The sequence below is a fragment of the Corvus hawaiiensis genome, chromosome 3, assembly GCF_020740725.1.
Source record: "Corvus hawaiiensis isolate bCorHaw1 chromosome 3, bCorHaw1.pri.cur, whole genome shotgun sequence".
Lineage (NCBI taxonomy): Eukaryota > Metazoa > Chordata > Aves > Passeriformes > Corvidae > Corvus > Corvus hawaiiensis.
The window spans coordinates 16203044-16220254 of NC_063215.1; the positions used below are offsets into that span (position 1 = coordinate 16203044).

Here is a 17211-nt window from a genome sequence, read left to right on the forward strand (position 1 = left end):
AGGTTTAAAATTCATAGATGTCTCTTTAGAATTCTCTTGTGATTTTTGTGTTACCTGTAGATAAAAGAACTTACGTAATAAAAATTTTCACAAAGGAAGCTTTGAGCTGGCAAAATGATTGCCGATGTCTTCTTTGTGTGTAACTTGCAGTCTCTAGACACTTCTGCTAGCAGCAGAAGATTTTGTTCATTGATAAATCAGTGTTGCAAAAGATGTGGGAGTGTGAAGTTCATTTGTTTGGACACCCTGTTTGTGATGAAAAAAAGTGGTCTTAGCCTGCATAAAGAATGACTCATTGTGTTTGGTCATATCCCTACTTGTACAAAACAGAAGAAACCAGCAGTATGAGGAAATTTCCAGATAGCGAGTGTGAAAAGTGTTTGAATGCTGGGAGAAAGAAATTGTTGAAGTAAGGTTGATTATTATTTATTTTCTTCAGAGAATCTTAAGTGGCTTTTCTCTGTTATGTAAATTCAATGAACTGAAGGTTGAGGTCTATGGTGAGTTCTAGGAAATGTAAGAGAGAGAATCACACAGGAAGGTAATGGAACAACTTGATGAGGAATGATAGACAAATGGCAGTAATATGGGTATACATATAGGTGAATAATTCATGATTTTAATCTCATTTCTCAAAGGATAATTGATGAACAACCTGAAATGCCTTATTCCTCTTAGCATTGACATGAAGACTGCCTTTTAACAGAAATGTAGCATCTTCTACTAGCATATATTGTGATTAAATCTACACAAAAGTATCTATTAGTGGACTTCATACAACATATTGTGAGGGACAGATCATATGATTAATTTGTCTGGAATAAAGTGAGCCATTCCGATTTTTAAAATTTCTTTTATTTTTAATAAATTGTGAGGTAATTTGATTGCACTGGGCATTTAAAGGGAAATTTTTGAAGGGTATTAGAAAATGACAAACATGAGTGGTCTCTACTGAAGAGCAGGGAGGTGACAAAACAGAGTGCAAGCAGTTCAGTGGCTATGGTACACCAAAAGTGCAGCTAAGGTCAAATATGCTTGAAATAGGATCAAGACAGTACCCCAATAAATCAAAAATTTAGAAAGGTATGGGTTATATAAATACAAATATGTGTTATATGTACATACATTCTTGGGGAACATAGTTACTTCCTAATTTAAAGATCATAAATGTAGCTTTGTGTAATATGGTTTGCCCGTGGTTGACAGTTCCATAAAGTGATTGTACCATGACTTGGATTGTCATTGAGTAGTTTAATTTTTTTTTTTTTTTTTTAGGTTTTCCATTGCTAATTGGAAGCATGAAGAATGTTCCAAAAAAAAATGCAAGGCTTTTTCATAATGGGTTCCTTGTGTATTGCATATAATTCTTTTTTGTGGAGTATCTCAAATTCATCCCTGGAAATAGTCAATAGTGATTCTCACATGCGGGAGAAAAATCTACACGAAAATAGAAGTTACCATCCTCTCTTCCTGTGTCAGGCTTTATCACTGAGCAAAGAAAATGGAGCTACCCACAGGTTTTCTCCTGACTGAGAGCAGGAAACAGCTGACTTAAGTCTCTGCGTGTGTTTTTGCAGGACTGTATGACAAATACTGTGACAGTGGTGACGTTGATGTGTCATGTGAATGTTATATACATCGGCATGCGCTGATTAAAGGATGCAGAAGATAGGAAATTGTAGCGGTGCTTTAACTTAAATGGGGGACGGGGATTGGACAGAAATGAAACAAGTCATCTGAAGGGATAGGTCTTTCCAGGTTAAAGGAATGTTAAGCATTGGAGAAAAGCAGGCATGTCATTTAGGCTATATTTTAAGTGAATCAGATTTTTCAGAAATGGTTTTATTTGTTTCAGAAATGTTTTATTGTGGCCATTGTGCTGTTTGAGATGTGTGTCTGATTGTAAGATGGTGTAAATAGCTCAGCAAGGTATAGGGCTGCAGTGTTGGTGCAGGTCTGACCAGCTGTGGGGCTTGCAGTTGATTCACTACCCTGCTGAAAACAAAGAATTGTTTGATTCCTTCCTAGAGGCAAAGCAAGAAATAGGGTGGAAAATATAAATACCATCATCCCCTCTGATAAAATACTCCTCTGTAGGGCATTTTGTTTTGCAAATAGTTTAAAAGAAAATGCAGCTGCATTAGGTTGTTAGCACAAACTCCTGGCTTTCCTTTGGTCTTGGAATCATTAAAATACTTGGTTTCTGTAACTAAATTTGATTCCTGTGGCCTTTTGTTTTGCACTCTCCTTGCAGGGAGTTGGGTTGTTTATTAATCTGCTGACTGCTCTGTGTACTGATTCTGGCTGCACAACTACCTTCTCAGCAAATCATATCCCGTATGTTTCCCAGCTGCTGCCATCCTTAACACATGCAGAAAATGTCTCCTGGCTGGCTGAACACAAGTTCCAGCTGGTATCACCTCGTGACTGAGCAAACCTCCCCTCTCTCTCCTGGCAGTGTTGCAGCCACTCTGGTTCTCTGCCTCAGGTGGTGTGTCTCAAGGCAAAGATGTGGGGCTGCAGCAGAGCCTGGGGGGGCTGAGGCAGCTGGGAATCTGCTCCATTCAGCCAGGAAGGAGCGACAGCTCCTTCCCCACAGAACGTGGGGATGTGCATGGGGCACGAGGGGGTGTGTAGCTAGAGCAGGGTGATGAGTGGGTGAATGGAAATAACAGCTCCCTCTTATCTTCATCCAAGATGATACTTGCCAAGTACCGAGTTAACAGCAGTGATAGGTTTAATGATTGACCTTGCTATTATTGTTTTGCCGTCAGAGAACTTGTTCTGTTAAACTACCTGTAAGTTCTCGTATAAAACTTACTGGTCCACTGAAATAGAATTATTTAGTCCTACAAAATATTTTGTGTTTAGTAGTTCTAGTTTACCATTTCTAAACCATTATGGCTATTAGGCCTGTCCTTTAAAATAGCGCTTGCAGTAGTCCCATTATTGTCAATGTTGTGTGATATTTTTATTTCCTTAAAAATACTCTCAGAAACTACTAGGAGACCATTTTCTGACTCTGTGGTCTATGGGTTTCTGCTGGTTTGCAAAATTAATGATACTGGGCACAGTTCTGGTGTTTGAAGAAAAGTTACTTATGTATCACATAGAAGAAAGAGGAAGCATAAAATTGCTTGCATGCTGTGATGCTGAAACATCCTATACCTAGGCAAATATTATGTAGAAAAATGAGTGAACAGATGAAAATTCATAGCACCAGCATGTCAGCTATTTGTTTTCTGAGTTATGAGTACTCATTTTTGTTAGAAGATCTCAAGATTCTGCTTCCTTCATCAAGGCTTTGTAAGGTAGATTCCAGCATCTGCTTATACAGATTTTGTGTTGTGAAGCTGTTAGGCTTTCTTCTTTGTGTTTTTAAGTGCTCTATACTACTGTCAACTTTCTAAAATGCAAAGGTCAGACTTTGTGCTCTTATCTGCGTTGTTTACTGTTATACTTTCAAGTGATTGCAGAAATAGGGGTTGATATGACACAGTGTGGATTTTCAAGTGAGAGAGCACTTAGGTGACCCCTCATGTCTCATCTTAGTTTAACATTACAGTTTTGGACATAGTCAACTTCAGCTCTCAGCTTTGAGTTTTCCAGGGGATCAAATCAAGTTTTCTATTTCCACTCTTCCTAGTTCTGTGTTCCTTTTGGAGTCTTACAGGAGGAATATATCGCACAATACATTTCTTCCGTTCCAGGGAAGACGTGAAAGCACCCTCCTCCCTCCTGCCTGTCTTCTGTTGTAGATGTTTCTCCAATTTACAAGAGTCTGAAGCTGGTCTCCTTGTCCTTGAGGTGTTCCAGAATTGAAGAGAGCAGGGTGAGAGGTTGGAAAGCAAGAGAATGTAAAGTTAGGGAGTGTGTAGAAGGTCTGACGTGATTTTGCATGCATTTTTGGTGGGAATATCTGTGTTGCATTTGTCATGTATTAATGTTGCATTTGGAATATAGCCTGTAGCTATAACTAGAATGATAATTTAATTTGGCTTGGTAAAGATTTACTTTACCAAGCCATTATGTTGCCATTAGGTGGCAAAACATCAAAATACATTAGTAAAGTGATAATGTCAACAGCTGATCTGCAGTAAACAAACAGTCAAACGGTCACAAATAGTTCTGGGACAGTTGAGCTAATGAATCTTCATGTCCCCAGCCTTGTGTGTTTGTATGCAGGAAACCCATGGGTCTGGATGGCATTTTCTCTACTGGCTGAACAAACCCAGTGTGGGGCTTCCAATGCCAGGGTGTGGGCCTGGTGTGGACCAGCTCAGCAGGGCTCAGCGCTGCAGTGACGGCAGGCCGAGCAAGTGCTGCTGGAGGCATGTGCAGCCCTCCTGCCCTGTGTGGTGTCAGGCTGTTGTTGGATCTAAATGCTGGAGAACTCTGCCCACTTGTTAAATGTGCCTTAAAATGGCTGTCAGACTCAAAAATCTTCAGCTGAGGGTGGAAAATGAATGGAATAGGATAGCCAGATTGCTTATTACCAAAGCATGATGGTATGAATGTTTCCTTCTCTGGAAATGGGCTCACAGACAGTCTGGTTTTGTCTTTTTAATTGTTGTTTATTCCAATGCATTTTGGATCTCCACTTGAAGTAATCAGAAGAGACAGACTGGTGTGTGAATCAGAGGCTTCTGAGTGGCTCAGAAGGATTAATATTGCTTGTATTTTAGAGGCACACACACTCTGAGTCTGTTATTGTTTACGTTATAAAACTAATAAATTTTCTAAGAAATACCAATTATGTATGTCAACAATGCATCCATACTACAGGAATTGTGTAAATAGGCATCTCTTTTTGGTGTAAAAACATTAGACTGGGGCAGAGTAGCTTACCTTGTGGCTCTTAGACAGTCAAAACGAAGCTAGTTCTAATCAGTATTTTTGTTGGCTTGTGCTGGATGATTGCAGAATTAGATGTTTAGCTGTGACACTTTGGACTTCTTTTTTTTTTTGATGTACATTCTTCCCTTTGAAGTTTTGTAAGCAAATACTGTATGATCTAACTGTATAGAGTTTAATTTCTCTCTGTGAACAATGCAAACTGATTATGATAATTAGAATTAAAAAATTAATATAGCTGGATTTTAATAAGAATTCAGTTCTGGCCCTAGATGCAAGAATTTAATTTTTTTTAGGGTTTTTTTTTTTTTAATTTGGCATAATCTGTAGAAAAGCAAACAAGCAAACCCAGGCAGCAGCTTTCAGCACAGGGCTTGGGAAAACTCAGAGACTATTCTGTCACCTTTTCTAAAAATCAATGCAGTATAACGTTACGTGGTGTCTAGGTCTGCCTTTTGAAACTGAATAGTTACACATTTAAAGAAAAAAGAAGTATTTTTTCCTAACATAATGGAAGAAGTAGATCTTGACTCGACATGAAGCCTTTATTTCAAGGCTAAATCTGTAGTATGTGCCAACTAACTGGTAAAAAAGCACCCTCCGTTGATTGGTTTATTTAGCTTTCTTCCAGCAAAATAGCATATTGTGCTGTTGTCCTTCCACTGCATGAGGAGAGCCTAAAATAACAGAAGCTGTTATGACATCTCTCAAAGCCTGCCTTTGTCAAGGTCGCAGTTCTATTTTTGCTGTATTTTGTGCAAACAAAGATAGGTATGGTAGGAAAAAATATTTTATAACTGAGATGCTGAGTCCTCCAAAAGTGTAAAATAAAATAAAAGTGCAACTCCCACCCCTTGTTATGCAAAAACATAACATACATTGCCTGATTGTTAGCCTGGGTCTGTGTGCTGCTCAGCTTGACCATCAGCAGATACAAAGCTCTAGAAGTAACCTGTGGATATTCTTTCTAAACGAGCAACCCAAAATTTCTGAGGAATGCAGGTAAAAGGCGGGAGTTCTGCTTTTAAACCACATACATAATCTTTATATTCTTAAATATGTGGAATCTTTATATAAGTAGTTCTGCTGGCTCATTCAGTACTACCAAATTTGTATATAGTTATGGTGAAAATGTAGAAATTAACAGCTTTTTCTCAAGTGTATTTGGGGCAACAGAGGGTGGTAAAGATGAGAGTGTGCATTGGAGCCAGAAGTTGATAGAGGTGTAGTATGCTGAGGATTATTAAACATGTGGATGCTGGGCTTGCATCTGGGTCTATAAGGTGCTGATTGTTTGAGTGTGGAAGAAGACTGGGAAGCATCTTCTGTGCTTGTTTTGCTCATCTGCATTCCTGGGCATCTGTGTTTGAGCTCCTGCTGTGGGGAGGACACAGTTCTGGATCCTGGGCTGGATGGAGACTTTGCGTGAGCTAGTACTGCCACTGGTGTGGAGCTTTTATATCCTTCTCTGTTGTAGGTGATGTGGTGGGCAGGGTGGTTGCTGTGTCCTGCTTTTGACTGGGACAGGGTTCATTTTCTTCCTAGTAGCTGGTGCAGTGCTGTTCTTGGAGTTTAGTGTGACAATTGTGTTGATAACACACTGTCATTTTGGTTGTAGCTAAGTAGTGCTTACTCTAAGTCAGATGCTTTTTAGTTTCCCATGCTCTGCCAGTGAGGAGGTGCACAAGAAACTGAGGAAGCACAGCCAGGACAGCTGACCTGAGCTGGCCAGAGGGATATTCCATACCATAGAGTGTCATGGTCAGTGTATAAACTGGGGGGAGTTACCTGGAAGGGGACTTATCTGCTCCTCATAAGGAGGTGGTGAGCAATTGTACTGTGCATCACTTTTCTCTTAGGTTCTATTACTCTTTCTTCCCCTCCTTGTAATTTCAATTATTATTATCATCAGTATTAGTATATTTTTTATTATTATATCTAGTTGCACTTATTAAATTGTGCTTAACTCATGAGGTTCACCTCTTTTTTCTGGTTCTCCTTTACCATGTGGGTGGTGGGTGGATGGTGGAGGCAGGAGCAATGCTGGTGTGAATGTTCTGTTGGCTGTGCTGAACTTGTGAGGGCAATAAAAAAGAGGAGTACAGGGATGAGATTGAAGTTTTCTGCATTAGCAGAAATGGTGCTTCAGGAGTCAACTCAATGTTAGCAGTAGAAAGTGTAATAGAAGTGTGTATCAGATTCCATCAGGATGTTTGGAGACTAAAGGAAAGTTCATGTAATGGGAAGGAACCGAACCCTGTATATGGGTACATGTGTGTTTGTGTGTGTATATATATACACATATAGATAGAATGAAGCTTTTTGGTTTTATATATGTACATGCAGGTAAAGATTCCTGATATGTATGTTGCTTAATATTATTTGTCAAAAAGTGACTAGACAAAAAATAACGAATAGGACAATGTATTTCATTTGCTAATAAGAGATTTATTTGCCTTTTTTAAAAAAATAGAATTAGACATGTTCTCTTGATAGACACCTTCTGTAAAGAAGTACATGGAGAGACTGATTACTTAGTATTTTCTATATATTGTAATATTTATATGTATAGTTTAAGGTACTTCATTTATAATATGTTAGAATATACTTTTTAAAAAACATCGAGTAGTTTACTTGATGTATTTCTTTTTAAAGGAAACATAGAATTTTATGGGTAGAACATATTAAATATTGTTTTTAGTGTTCTGAGAAGTTTAGAATTGTAAGGAATTGAAATGTAATATGGAATACCTGTACAAGAAAAGCCCTTCTATATAATAGGCTATCCAGTATTGTTTGCTTTATTTTTATTTTTTTAAAACTTTAAATCAGGAGTTAAACATATCACTGTGTTCTGCTTTCTGGTGCTTCATTGCTGCGGTGTTTCCCAGATATGTCTGAATTTGTTGCATCTGTTGATAGATAACAGTAAGGTCATATTGACAAAGATCCTGGGAATTAGACATACTCTAAATGAATGTGTTTGTGCCTTTCTGTTACATAGTACAGTGTTCCTTGCAGGTCAGTTTGTCTAACAGTTACTTGTAATAGTAACAATGTTGTGACTTGCTTGTAGCTTTTAATGTTCAGTGTGAAATACTTTTGTCTTTCTGGTCACAAAAACATTATTCAGTGAAAAGCAAGTATAGAGTAACATTGACTTTCAAGACCAATTGCTTTTCTACTGGAGGAGAAACTTTAGCCTTGGCTAAAACTTGCATTTATGTGCAGCCCGTAATTAGTTTGTAGTTGGGTAAAACTTGATGTGTTTGAGCTCTGCAAAACTTTACTCAATTTTCTGATCTAAGGGGAGTTTTTGGTGAATGAATCATTGAAGAGAGTAAGAAACGTGTAGTTAAGAGTACTTAAGAAAGTTCTCAAAGCATTTTAGGTTAGTTTTGAATTTTTTAAAGTAGAGGTGGATTTATATGAGAGTTAGGATGATCAGCAAGTTGCACTACAAACCTGCAGAAGAAACAACAGGAATGATGTAAGCTGTTGTAAACCTTTTAAGTTTCTTTTAGGGAGAACGTATTGCTGCACTTTGCCTGATTAAATGACATTTCTCATCAACGAGGGATGTGATGTGGCATGACTAACGTGCAGAGATGCAATTGGAAGTTGAAAAGCATTGTATGGGTTGCAAGTTCCTGTGTTTTACTCAACAATCAAAAATTTGCAGTCTTCCATCGGTGTGTAATTTGGAGCTGTGGCTGATGTAGCTGGAAGGTAGTTAAGATTCATAGCTGTGTTTGGAGAGTGCAACATAGCAGCAAATTTCACTGCTCTGTTGGAAGACAGCTTTTGTTTTAGACTGAAAAATGAAATTTGGAATCTAATCAAGAAGTTTAGGTGTTTTGGTTTTTTTTCCTCCCATTTCTGCACTATGACTTCAGTGTGGATTTAACTGAATGTTGTGAGAAACCCCTACCATGTTGGTCATGATGACTAATATTTATTTCATATAATTGTGGATTACTTTTAATTGAATTTTAAAGGACATCTAGTCCACCCTGCAATGAGCAGGAACATCTTCAACCTAGATCAGGTTGTTCAGAGCCTTATTCAACCTGACCCTGAATGTTTCCAGGGATGGGGCATCTGCGACCTCTCTGGGTGACCTGTGCCAGCGTATTCTTACTACGAACACTTTTGTACCACTTAGTCACCCAGCAGAATACTGTTTCTGAATTGTTAATGTTAATGAAAACAGAAAACAAACTATTGCTGAAACAGACCCTCTAAAACTATTTTTTTCACCGAAACAGATGTAATTTAATGGTATATGAGGTAATCTGTAATTTCAAAGTTGGATGTTTTAATACATTAAATGGTATATATCTAGCACATTTTTCAGTTAAAGGTTAACCTGCAAGTGTTCTGTGTAGCAACTGTCAGATTGAAGAATAATTTCTAAGACCTTAGATTTTCTTATGTTAAGAAGGTTTTGCGAAATATTTATCTGGAAAAGAAAGGAAAGTCATGTTCCAAGGTCTTCTTGCAGTGTCCCTCACTAGTTCACCTAAATCCAGTCCTGGCTGTGATTTTCAGTTTGTTGTATGAATATTTTCATTCTAACTGGATTTTGGATGTGTTATATGGTCTGCTGTAGGGATTGCACATCAGTCTTGTGAACATGAAATAAAGACTGTACAGTTCATACATTAAAATCCTAAAGGATTAGTTAAGTTCCTGGTGGCATTCACTGTCTTTTTGGACTTCAAAGAATATCTGGCAGATTTTGTGAGGTATCAAATCAGTTCTCACTAGTGTGTTGTTGAGAAAATGGTATGTAAAACTAATTTTATCATACATATAACACTTTTATAAGGTGGTTCATATATGTGTTTTTTCTTAGATTTGCTCAGGACCAGCTTAACAGAAGATAAAAGGCATCCTGTTCCTTTTTCACTGAGCTATGTTTTAATATGTGTATTTTAAAATTAATTGCCTTTTCCAGTTCCTTCAAAAACAGCAGCAATAGTATTTGTGGTACTGAATTTTGAATGCATAGCAGTACATGCAATGGAAATTATTTGATATATCATTTTCCAAACTTCTATAGTCATACAGACAAAAATAAACTCTGAACTACAAAAACAACAGATAATTTTTTCTGTATAGGACTTCCAGTTTTTACAGTGGTGCTTAAAATTATAAATTCTAGGCTTTATTTATGTGAATAAATATTTTGGGTAATGACAACAGAATTTATATGGTTCTACTACACACTTTTAAAATAAAAAAGTACATGCTTGCATAAAATAAACATTCCCAAAAAACCCCTCAGGCAGAATAAAAGTGTAATTACAAATTTCTATTATGTAAAATTCACTAAAAATAATTGGAGATTAAACTCTATTTAAAAGGTACTTTATTCAGTGGAGAAATGTTTATGATTTTTAATTGAAATTTTTTTCCCCATTTTCTTTCTAGGTATTGCTTTGTTTTCGCTTTAGGATACCTCACTGTGTGCCAAATTACTAGGGTCTATATCTTTGATTATGGACAGTATTCTGCTGATTTTTCTGGGTAAGGAGAAAAATAATCTTTCCTTCTCAGTGATAATGTATCTGTTGTTGCAGGAGGTTTTTTATTGGTTGCTCCACCTCCCCCCCCCCCCCCCCCCCCCCCCAGTTAATTGTGTCGACCTTTAAAACTTTGGAAGAAAGCTGAGCATGTATGTGCAATTGGCACACATGCAAATATGTAAGTAACTATGCTTTAATCATACAAACTGAGAATTTTTGTTAACAGTTGTGTCTTGTTAGAACCACCAAGGTGTTATCTGTTGCCTCCTGTTCCTGTCTGAATGGCATAAAGGATTTGGTGGCTATGGGAATTTTTTCTCTTTGGGTCTTCCCTTAAAGTCTCTGCTACCATCTTTGACAGCATGATGAACCTTGAATTGTGTCTGGTGTACTTGCTTGCCTGGCACAGTCTAATACTACTTTTTGAGGAAAATCTGAATATTTTATGGAATTTAGCTTTTAGCTTCTTTCTTTTTTGGTTTTATGTTAAATGTTCCAGAAGGAGAAAGCTAAGGAGACAGGTACCTGGATGGTGAGGTAGTCACAGATTCCTTGGAAGCAGGAAGTTTTGTCTCTATGTGCCTTCATTATATATAGTGAACTGTATAGGAGCAAAACAGAATTAAATAGGCAAAATAAAAATAAACCATATTGGTAATTCTTCTTTCTGCTGCAGACCCAGAGATGTGAAGCACAACATTTCTTATAAACAAGTTTGCTACTGTGATAGTGCTTTTGTTGATTTAAAGGACAGTGTGTATTCTAGGGGAAAAAAAGAAATGGGGGACTATTTGCTAGTCTGCTTAAAATAATGCATTAAATACTTTCCAGGGATACTTTGAGTGGCAGTGGTCTTCGTAGTTTAACATTACCTGTGGTAGAGTTGTACTTGTTAGCTTTGTTACTTCTCAGTCTTTTTTGGGAACAGGCATATAGTCCAGGAAATTAACTTGTAGGCTGAAGCCAAAAGCTCTTATGGTTGAGTTCATCTTTTCTGTCATCTTTATCTTCTTACCTTCCGAAACATCTTTCTACATTTGTCTTACATCCAAGCGTCTGCCTTCAAGCCAGATATCCAAGTTCCAGTTGTAGTCAGCAGAGATGTGATCGATGTGGACAGTAAAGCCTGGAGGGCATTTCAGCTGACCCAGCACTAAGTATCTACCTGAGTGTGAACTGGGTCATTTGTCAGATGCCCCTGACTCTATTGACTACATCTGCACTGGCTATAATGAGAGCTTGCAACAGAGTCATATGCATAAAGACACTAGATTTACTGATGTTGAATTTAATTTCACCTTTACTAGTGAAACTGTAATCCAGATGCTGTCCCTTCCACTTCACTGTAGGGCCAAAGTGTACAACCTTGGCAGTGATCTAAGCTCTGAGCTGACTCTGGAAGCAGTGTAATTGCACTTTGTTGTTCTTGTTCTCAACATAATTAGTAGAGCTTGAGCACACCATCGCTCAAATGTGACTGCTTTCAGATAGCAGCTGGCTTTGTGGCTCTGATGGTTTAGTGGTAGCTCAGAGATTTCTGCTAGGTCTAAACATGTCCAAAGATTCCCACATCCCATCCCTGGAGATGTTCAAAGCCAGGTTGCATGGGGCTCTGAACAACCTGATCTAATTGAAGGTGTCCCTGCCCAGGGCAGGGATGATGGGGCTAGATGATCTTCAAGGTCCCTTCCAACCCAAACTATTCCATGATTTATGAGCTCTGTGCTCTGGATGGAACTGTTCTGAAGCCTAGATCCAATTCTGATTGTATGTTTGAGATGGCAGATTTAAACCACCCTTTCATGCACCAACTTGGGAGCTTGATGTATGCATATCACATTAAATCTCTGGCATACACTGCATATGCTCCTTTGACACGAGACAGAGATTACTTCCAAAACAGGCAGAGAAAGAAAACTTTCTCTGGTTCTGGGAAAGGAAAAAGTAAGATCAAGAAAGTAACTAAAGTTGCATAACCAGCTATTGAACTCCAGCATGAGCAAGTTCTTCTAAAGATGTTGGCATGGGTTCATATAGTGGTTAGCCCCAAAAGAGCTTTGAATGTGTGTTTACCTAGATATTTCTCCTGGCATGCAGTGCCTGTCTGGGGTGCCCAAGCTGAGAAAATCTGCTCAAAATTTGAAGGAAGGTCTCAGTTGCACTGACAGTGGAGAAAGCTGAGGGCACCTCATGCTGGAGATGCAATTGCTTGGGGAGAGCTGTGTGGTCCTGGCTGCAGTACTAACAGATCCCAGCTGCCTCCTTTGCCTTTCTGCCAGCACCTAAAAGGGATTGTTAAAATCCTACTTCACAGCCTCACTGTGCCAGGAAGGACTCTTCCTCTTTTAGTCTCTAGATTGTTGCTCCTCAGCCAAATATTTGATGATACTGGAATAGCCACTTCAGGAGGAGGAAAAAAAAAAAAAAATCAACAAAATGAGAATACCAGGGTCTGCTATGATAACAATGATAGATTTATCATCTGGAATGAATGTAAGGGCTGACTGAGATCCTCCTGGACTTCATCCTTCCACCAGGCAGGACCCATGCTGTCACATGTCTGCCTACAGAAAGAAAACCCATTATATTTAGAGTCAGTTGGGGATTTCTGCCAGCACCAGGCAGGCCTACAGCTTAAATGCTAGAAAGAGGTATGAGGGATTTACCAGACTATCTGTTCCTGTTTAGTCTTCTTCCTTTATGACCCTTGCATGTCACTCTAGTCTTGATACCAGGATTTTGGGGCACAGTACAGTAGAAATTTTTTGGTACAGTAGAAATTTTTTCCCCCAATTACATTTTGAGGACTGGAAATAATTGTGTGCTTTGAAACCAATTTTAACCATTATGTAAAAAAAAAAAAAAAAATTATCAGTTTGATGGACTGAACCATATGGCAAAAATACTGGTGTAGCCCTGTTAATGAAGGAGGACCTGGTGGCTTTTGGATTTGTAGTTCTGTGCCAACTTAATGTGTTATAAAAATGCCAAGTGCACTCAAGACATGAGTTGCCCATTGTACAGTATGATTATTTTATTGTGGGGGGCTTTTGTTTGTTTTTTGGGGTTTTTTTGTTGGGTTTTTTTTTTTTTTGGTTGTTGTTATTTTTTTGGCTTGGGTTTTTTTTTGTCTCCAGCTTAGATACTTCTAGGTAAATACAGTTCCTGATATGTTTTTTGAGATCTGATTTCAAAGTTAAATTTCTAAATTCTAGTAGTTTACTTTTTGCATTCCCTATCCCTTCCCTACCCCAGGGAGGGGGTTTGTGATATTGAGATTCACATCAGGCAAAAGCTTTTAGATACTATGAAAATGGTATAATTTCTCAGTACAAAACTGACTTGGCTAGCCAGGGCAGAATATTTCTTGGACAGTTTAAGATTCACTCAAGTGTACCAAATTCAGAACAAAGTGAGCTCTGTTGGAGCCAGCATACTTATGCTGGGTTTTTGTTTTGCCAGATATGTTTACTTGAAGCAAAAAATAATTCTCAATGGAAAAAGCAAACATAGGATCAGGTGTTAGTAGAAACCATGGAAGTGGTCTGCATAGCTAAATAACTTACTTTCATATTCAACTTTGCTGTAGTTTTCTTGTCCTTTGTTTACTGCTACTGAAACTTAAAATGAATATAAATTGATCTTACTGTCCTTTTTTATTTACTCTTCTCACTGTAAAAAAAAAACCAAAACAACTATGTTAGTAGAAAATACATATGAAACATTTTGGCTATATTTGTACAACCTAATGCAGCAATAAAAGACAGGTGTTATCAAATACTACATTTAAGGCTTTAATTCTTCTCATTGCATTGAAAACTGTAGTGGTTTGAGCTAAAAAACTAATCACCTTGTCCTTGCATTGAAGATCTTCCAGCTTGGAGTAGTTAACCGGGACTCCCAATATAAACTTCCCCTGGTATTTATATGTGAAAGAAAATCCTGAATTTGTATCTAAATTATTCTTTCTTCCTTTTTTTTTTGTAACAGTCCGATGATGATAATTACACAGAAGATCACTAGTTTGGCATTTGAGATTCATGATGGTAAGATTTTTCACTGTGTTTAATTTTCCATACAAAATAAATTTAAGGAAAGTTCATGATGATTCAGTGAATTACTTTAGACCAGTTTTGTTATTTCAAGGCAAAATAAATTTTTGTGTCTCAATTGTTTCTTTTGATGCTTACTAATGAAAGTACTGATAAATGTTGCTTGGACTCTACAGAAGCTCTAAAAATGCTGACACTGTACAGAAGATATGACTTTTCAGAAGACCAGTGACACTGCTGGAGTCAGTGTCTAAAGACCACCGATACTGTTTTGGGCTAGGGTATTGACTGTGAGAGTTAACTAAAGAACTTCCTGATTCAGATATCTCTGTTGCGGATGAGTGGATAGAAAAAGCACATGTAATTTCAGTTGTGGAACTCCTTTAGTTTTAAAATGTTAATTCTTGAGTACTGCCCTAGTTTGTGCCATATACGCTGATTTTTATAAAACCTTTGTGTGTTTCACTTTGTTTAGTATCATAATTACACTCACTGCTAACATATTGCTGTGAACAGGGAGATTGTCTAATTATGTTTGTCTTCTCTCCTGTCAGATGTATCCATCAGATAAGGGGGCCCTAGTTGTGACAAAGAATCCTAATGTTGGCTTTTGTGGGTAGGGATAGCTAGGTTTTTAGTTACCTTTAAATTCAAAGGAGTAATTTTCATTTTAAAGTTTGAAAATGTCATCTAATAGACCTGTCCAGTTGAAGATTTGGGAGTGTAGCTCCAGACACCCGAATCAGGACACCTGCTGTTCTGAAATTGTTTATTAACCTTGTGCATGAAGTTCAATGTGCTTTTGTCTCATATGCATCCTAGCTTTGGTGCTGTTGATGTTTCATATTTTTTCCCATTTTTGTTAAGTGGTATTGTCTAGAGAAGCCTGTAGGCAACAACATTCAGAATATCAAAAGTTGGGAAAAGACCTTTTTAAAGTATTTTTGCATGAATGAAAATAAATAATGCTAGGCATATCTAGTTGGTTAAAGATGTTGATGTTTAACTTCCAGAGAAAATACATTCAGAAGTAGTAATCTTGCAAGCTATAATCAACTGAAGTATGGAGTACACAACAGTGTAGTTGTGTACACAGTAGTGTAGTGGAAACAGGTTATTATAAGGAAGTAATAGTTCTAGTATCAAGCAGGAATGCTTCTTCTTACTATTATTTTGCTAGGGGAAAGAGCTATTCTGAATTTGCTGACATCATGCGCAAGTAGTGGAGTGGTGGTATGGAACAAGCATGTGAGTGTTCCTGGCAATCTTGAAACAAATGTTTCATTTAGTCAGTGCTATTCTTAACTTTCTTCACGAACTAGACTAGATTTTTCAGATAATTTGTATTTTCTTTTGTATTTCTGTATAGATTCCACTGAATTTTCAGTATCAGCCTTGAAATTTTGTTCCTTGTTGACCTCAGAAGTCTTTGTCAGCCAGTGTGGAGTAGCTAACAGTATATTGGAAAGATTTCTCTCTGGTTGTGTCTGCAGTTCAGCAGAATCTTTGAGCTGGATGTCGCAGTTGCAGTGTGAACATGACTTTCAAAAGTTGATGTGACCAGTGTGAATTCAGGAGCAACTGATAGTCTGGTGTCAGGAGATGCTAAGAAAAGAAATACAGGGAAGACTAAGATTCCATTAAAGCAAAGTTTTTTAACCTTAGCCTAAAAGGGATCCTTCATGAAAAGTTAATGAAAACAAGCCCTGCTCTCAGTGAGCTTTTGTTCACTGTACAAAGGTCCATGCTTCCACTGGAAGTTACTTAGAGATATACTGATGGGAGAGGAGATAATGTTGAAAATCATTCTACTAAGTGATTAATGGCACACTGAGCCTCTAGTCACATCAGCTTGGCTATATTAATCACCAATTACTTTATTTTCCTCCCTCATTTTTTACCAGTACATCCAAGGAGAGTAACGAAAATAAACAGCTGAAAAAAAAGTGTTGGTGTGTTGGAAGTTCCTGGTAAACGTCAAGATTCCGGTTGTAGCTAGGTTGGTTTTGTGGTAAAGGCCAGTCTTCTGGACTTGATCTTTCCGTGGCAGCCAGTTTGTTGTGTTCAGCTGGTTTCATTTGAAGGTCCTGGAGTGAACTGAATGTAACCAGAGAGGGCACTCACTCATGCTGTATATTCAAGTATCTGTCTAGCTAAGTGGATATGCTTGATTCCAAGTTGAAAGCTAGTGTGGAATCCCATAAACAATAACAGCTACCCCTGTAACAGTTACACCCCTGCGCTCTTATTGTAAGGGATTTTTTTCTTTTAAGCAGGGAAATTAAATGCAAGTTTGCATAGGATTTGGACTTGATGATCCTTGTGGGTCCCTTCCAACTCAGCCTATTCTGTGATTCTGTACTTTAAGCTTGCTGTATAATACAGACTTTCCAGAAGTTTGCATGGATCACAAACTTACACCTGAAGAGATTTGAAGTACGCCTTTCATGTATTCTGATTTACATTCTGAACTTTGGTCTTTGATAGTTCTTACCTTCCAGTTCCTTGTTACTCAAATGAGCAATGCCAAAAATGAGTAGTCAGTGTGTTAACATTTGCTTTGTATTTTTTGCTGACTATCCCTGGCATCTCACGTGTATTCTAAAGGCAGAAATATTTTTACGTATTTGGAAACTGCTGGTGTCCATATTAATTCTTTGTGGCAAGATTTAGATTTATTTATGCAATACTTCAAGCTAATGACAGAGTTAAGGGAGAAAAAGGATTGTGTTTTTTATTAGAACAAAGAATTTGGAGCTGTTTAACAAAAAACA

The 17211-nt window shown here is 37.7% G+C and overlaps 1 protein-coding gene across 3 annotated transcripts in view; it reads left to right on the forward strand.

The window, feature by feature from the left end:
* The window catches only part of MBOAT2 (membrane bound O-acyltransferase domain containing 2), a 94689-nt gene that overhangs the window by 49428 nt on the left and 28050 nt on the right, over positions 1-17211 (forward strand). For 2 of the 3 annotated variants that reach the window (XM_048297220.1, XM_048297222.1), the window contains exons 4-5: positions 10291-10386; positions 14376-14431. In XM_048297220.1, the coding sequence (XP_048153177.1) occupies positions 10291-10386; positions 14376-14431 (152 nt within the window). Of the gene's footprint in view, positions 1-5779; positions 5857-10290; positions 10387-14375; positions 14432-17211 lie in introns of those variants that run through there. The other variant, XM_048297221.1, reaches the window with a different exon arrangement.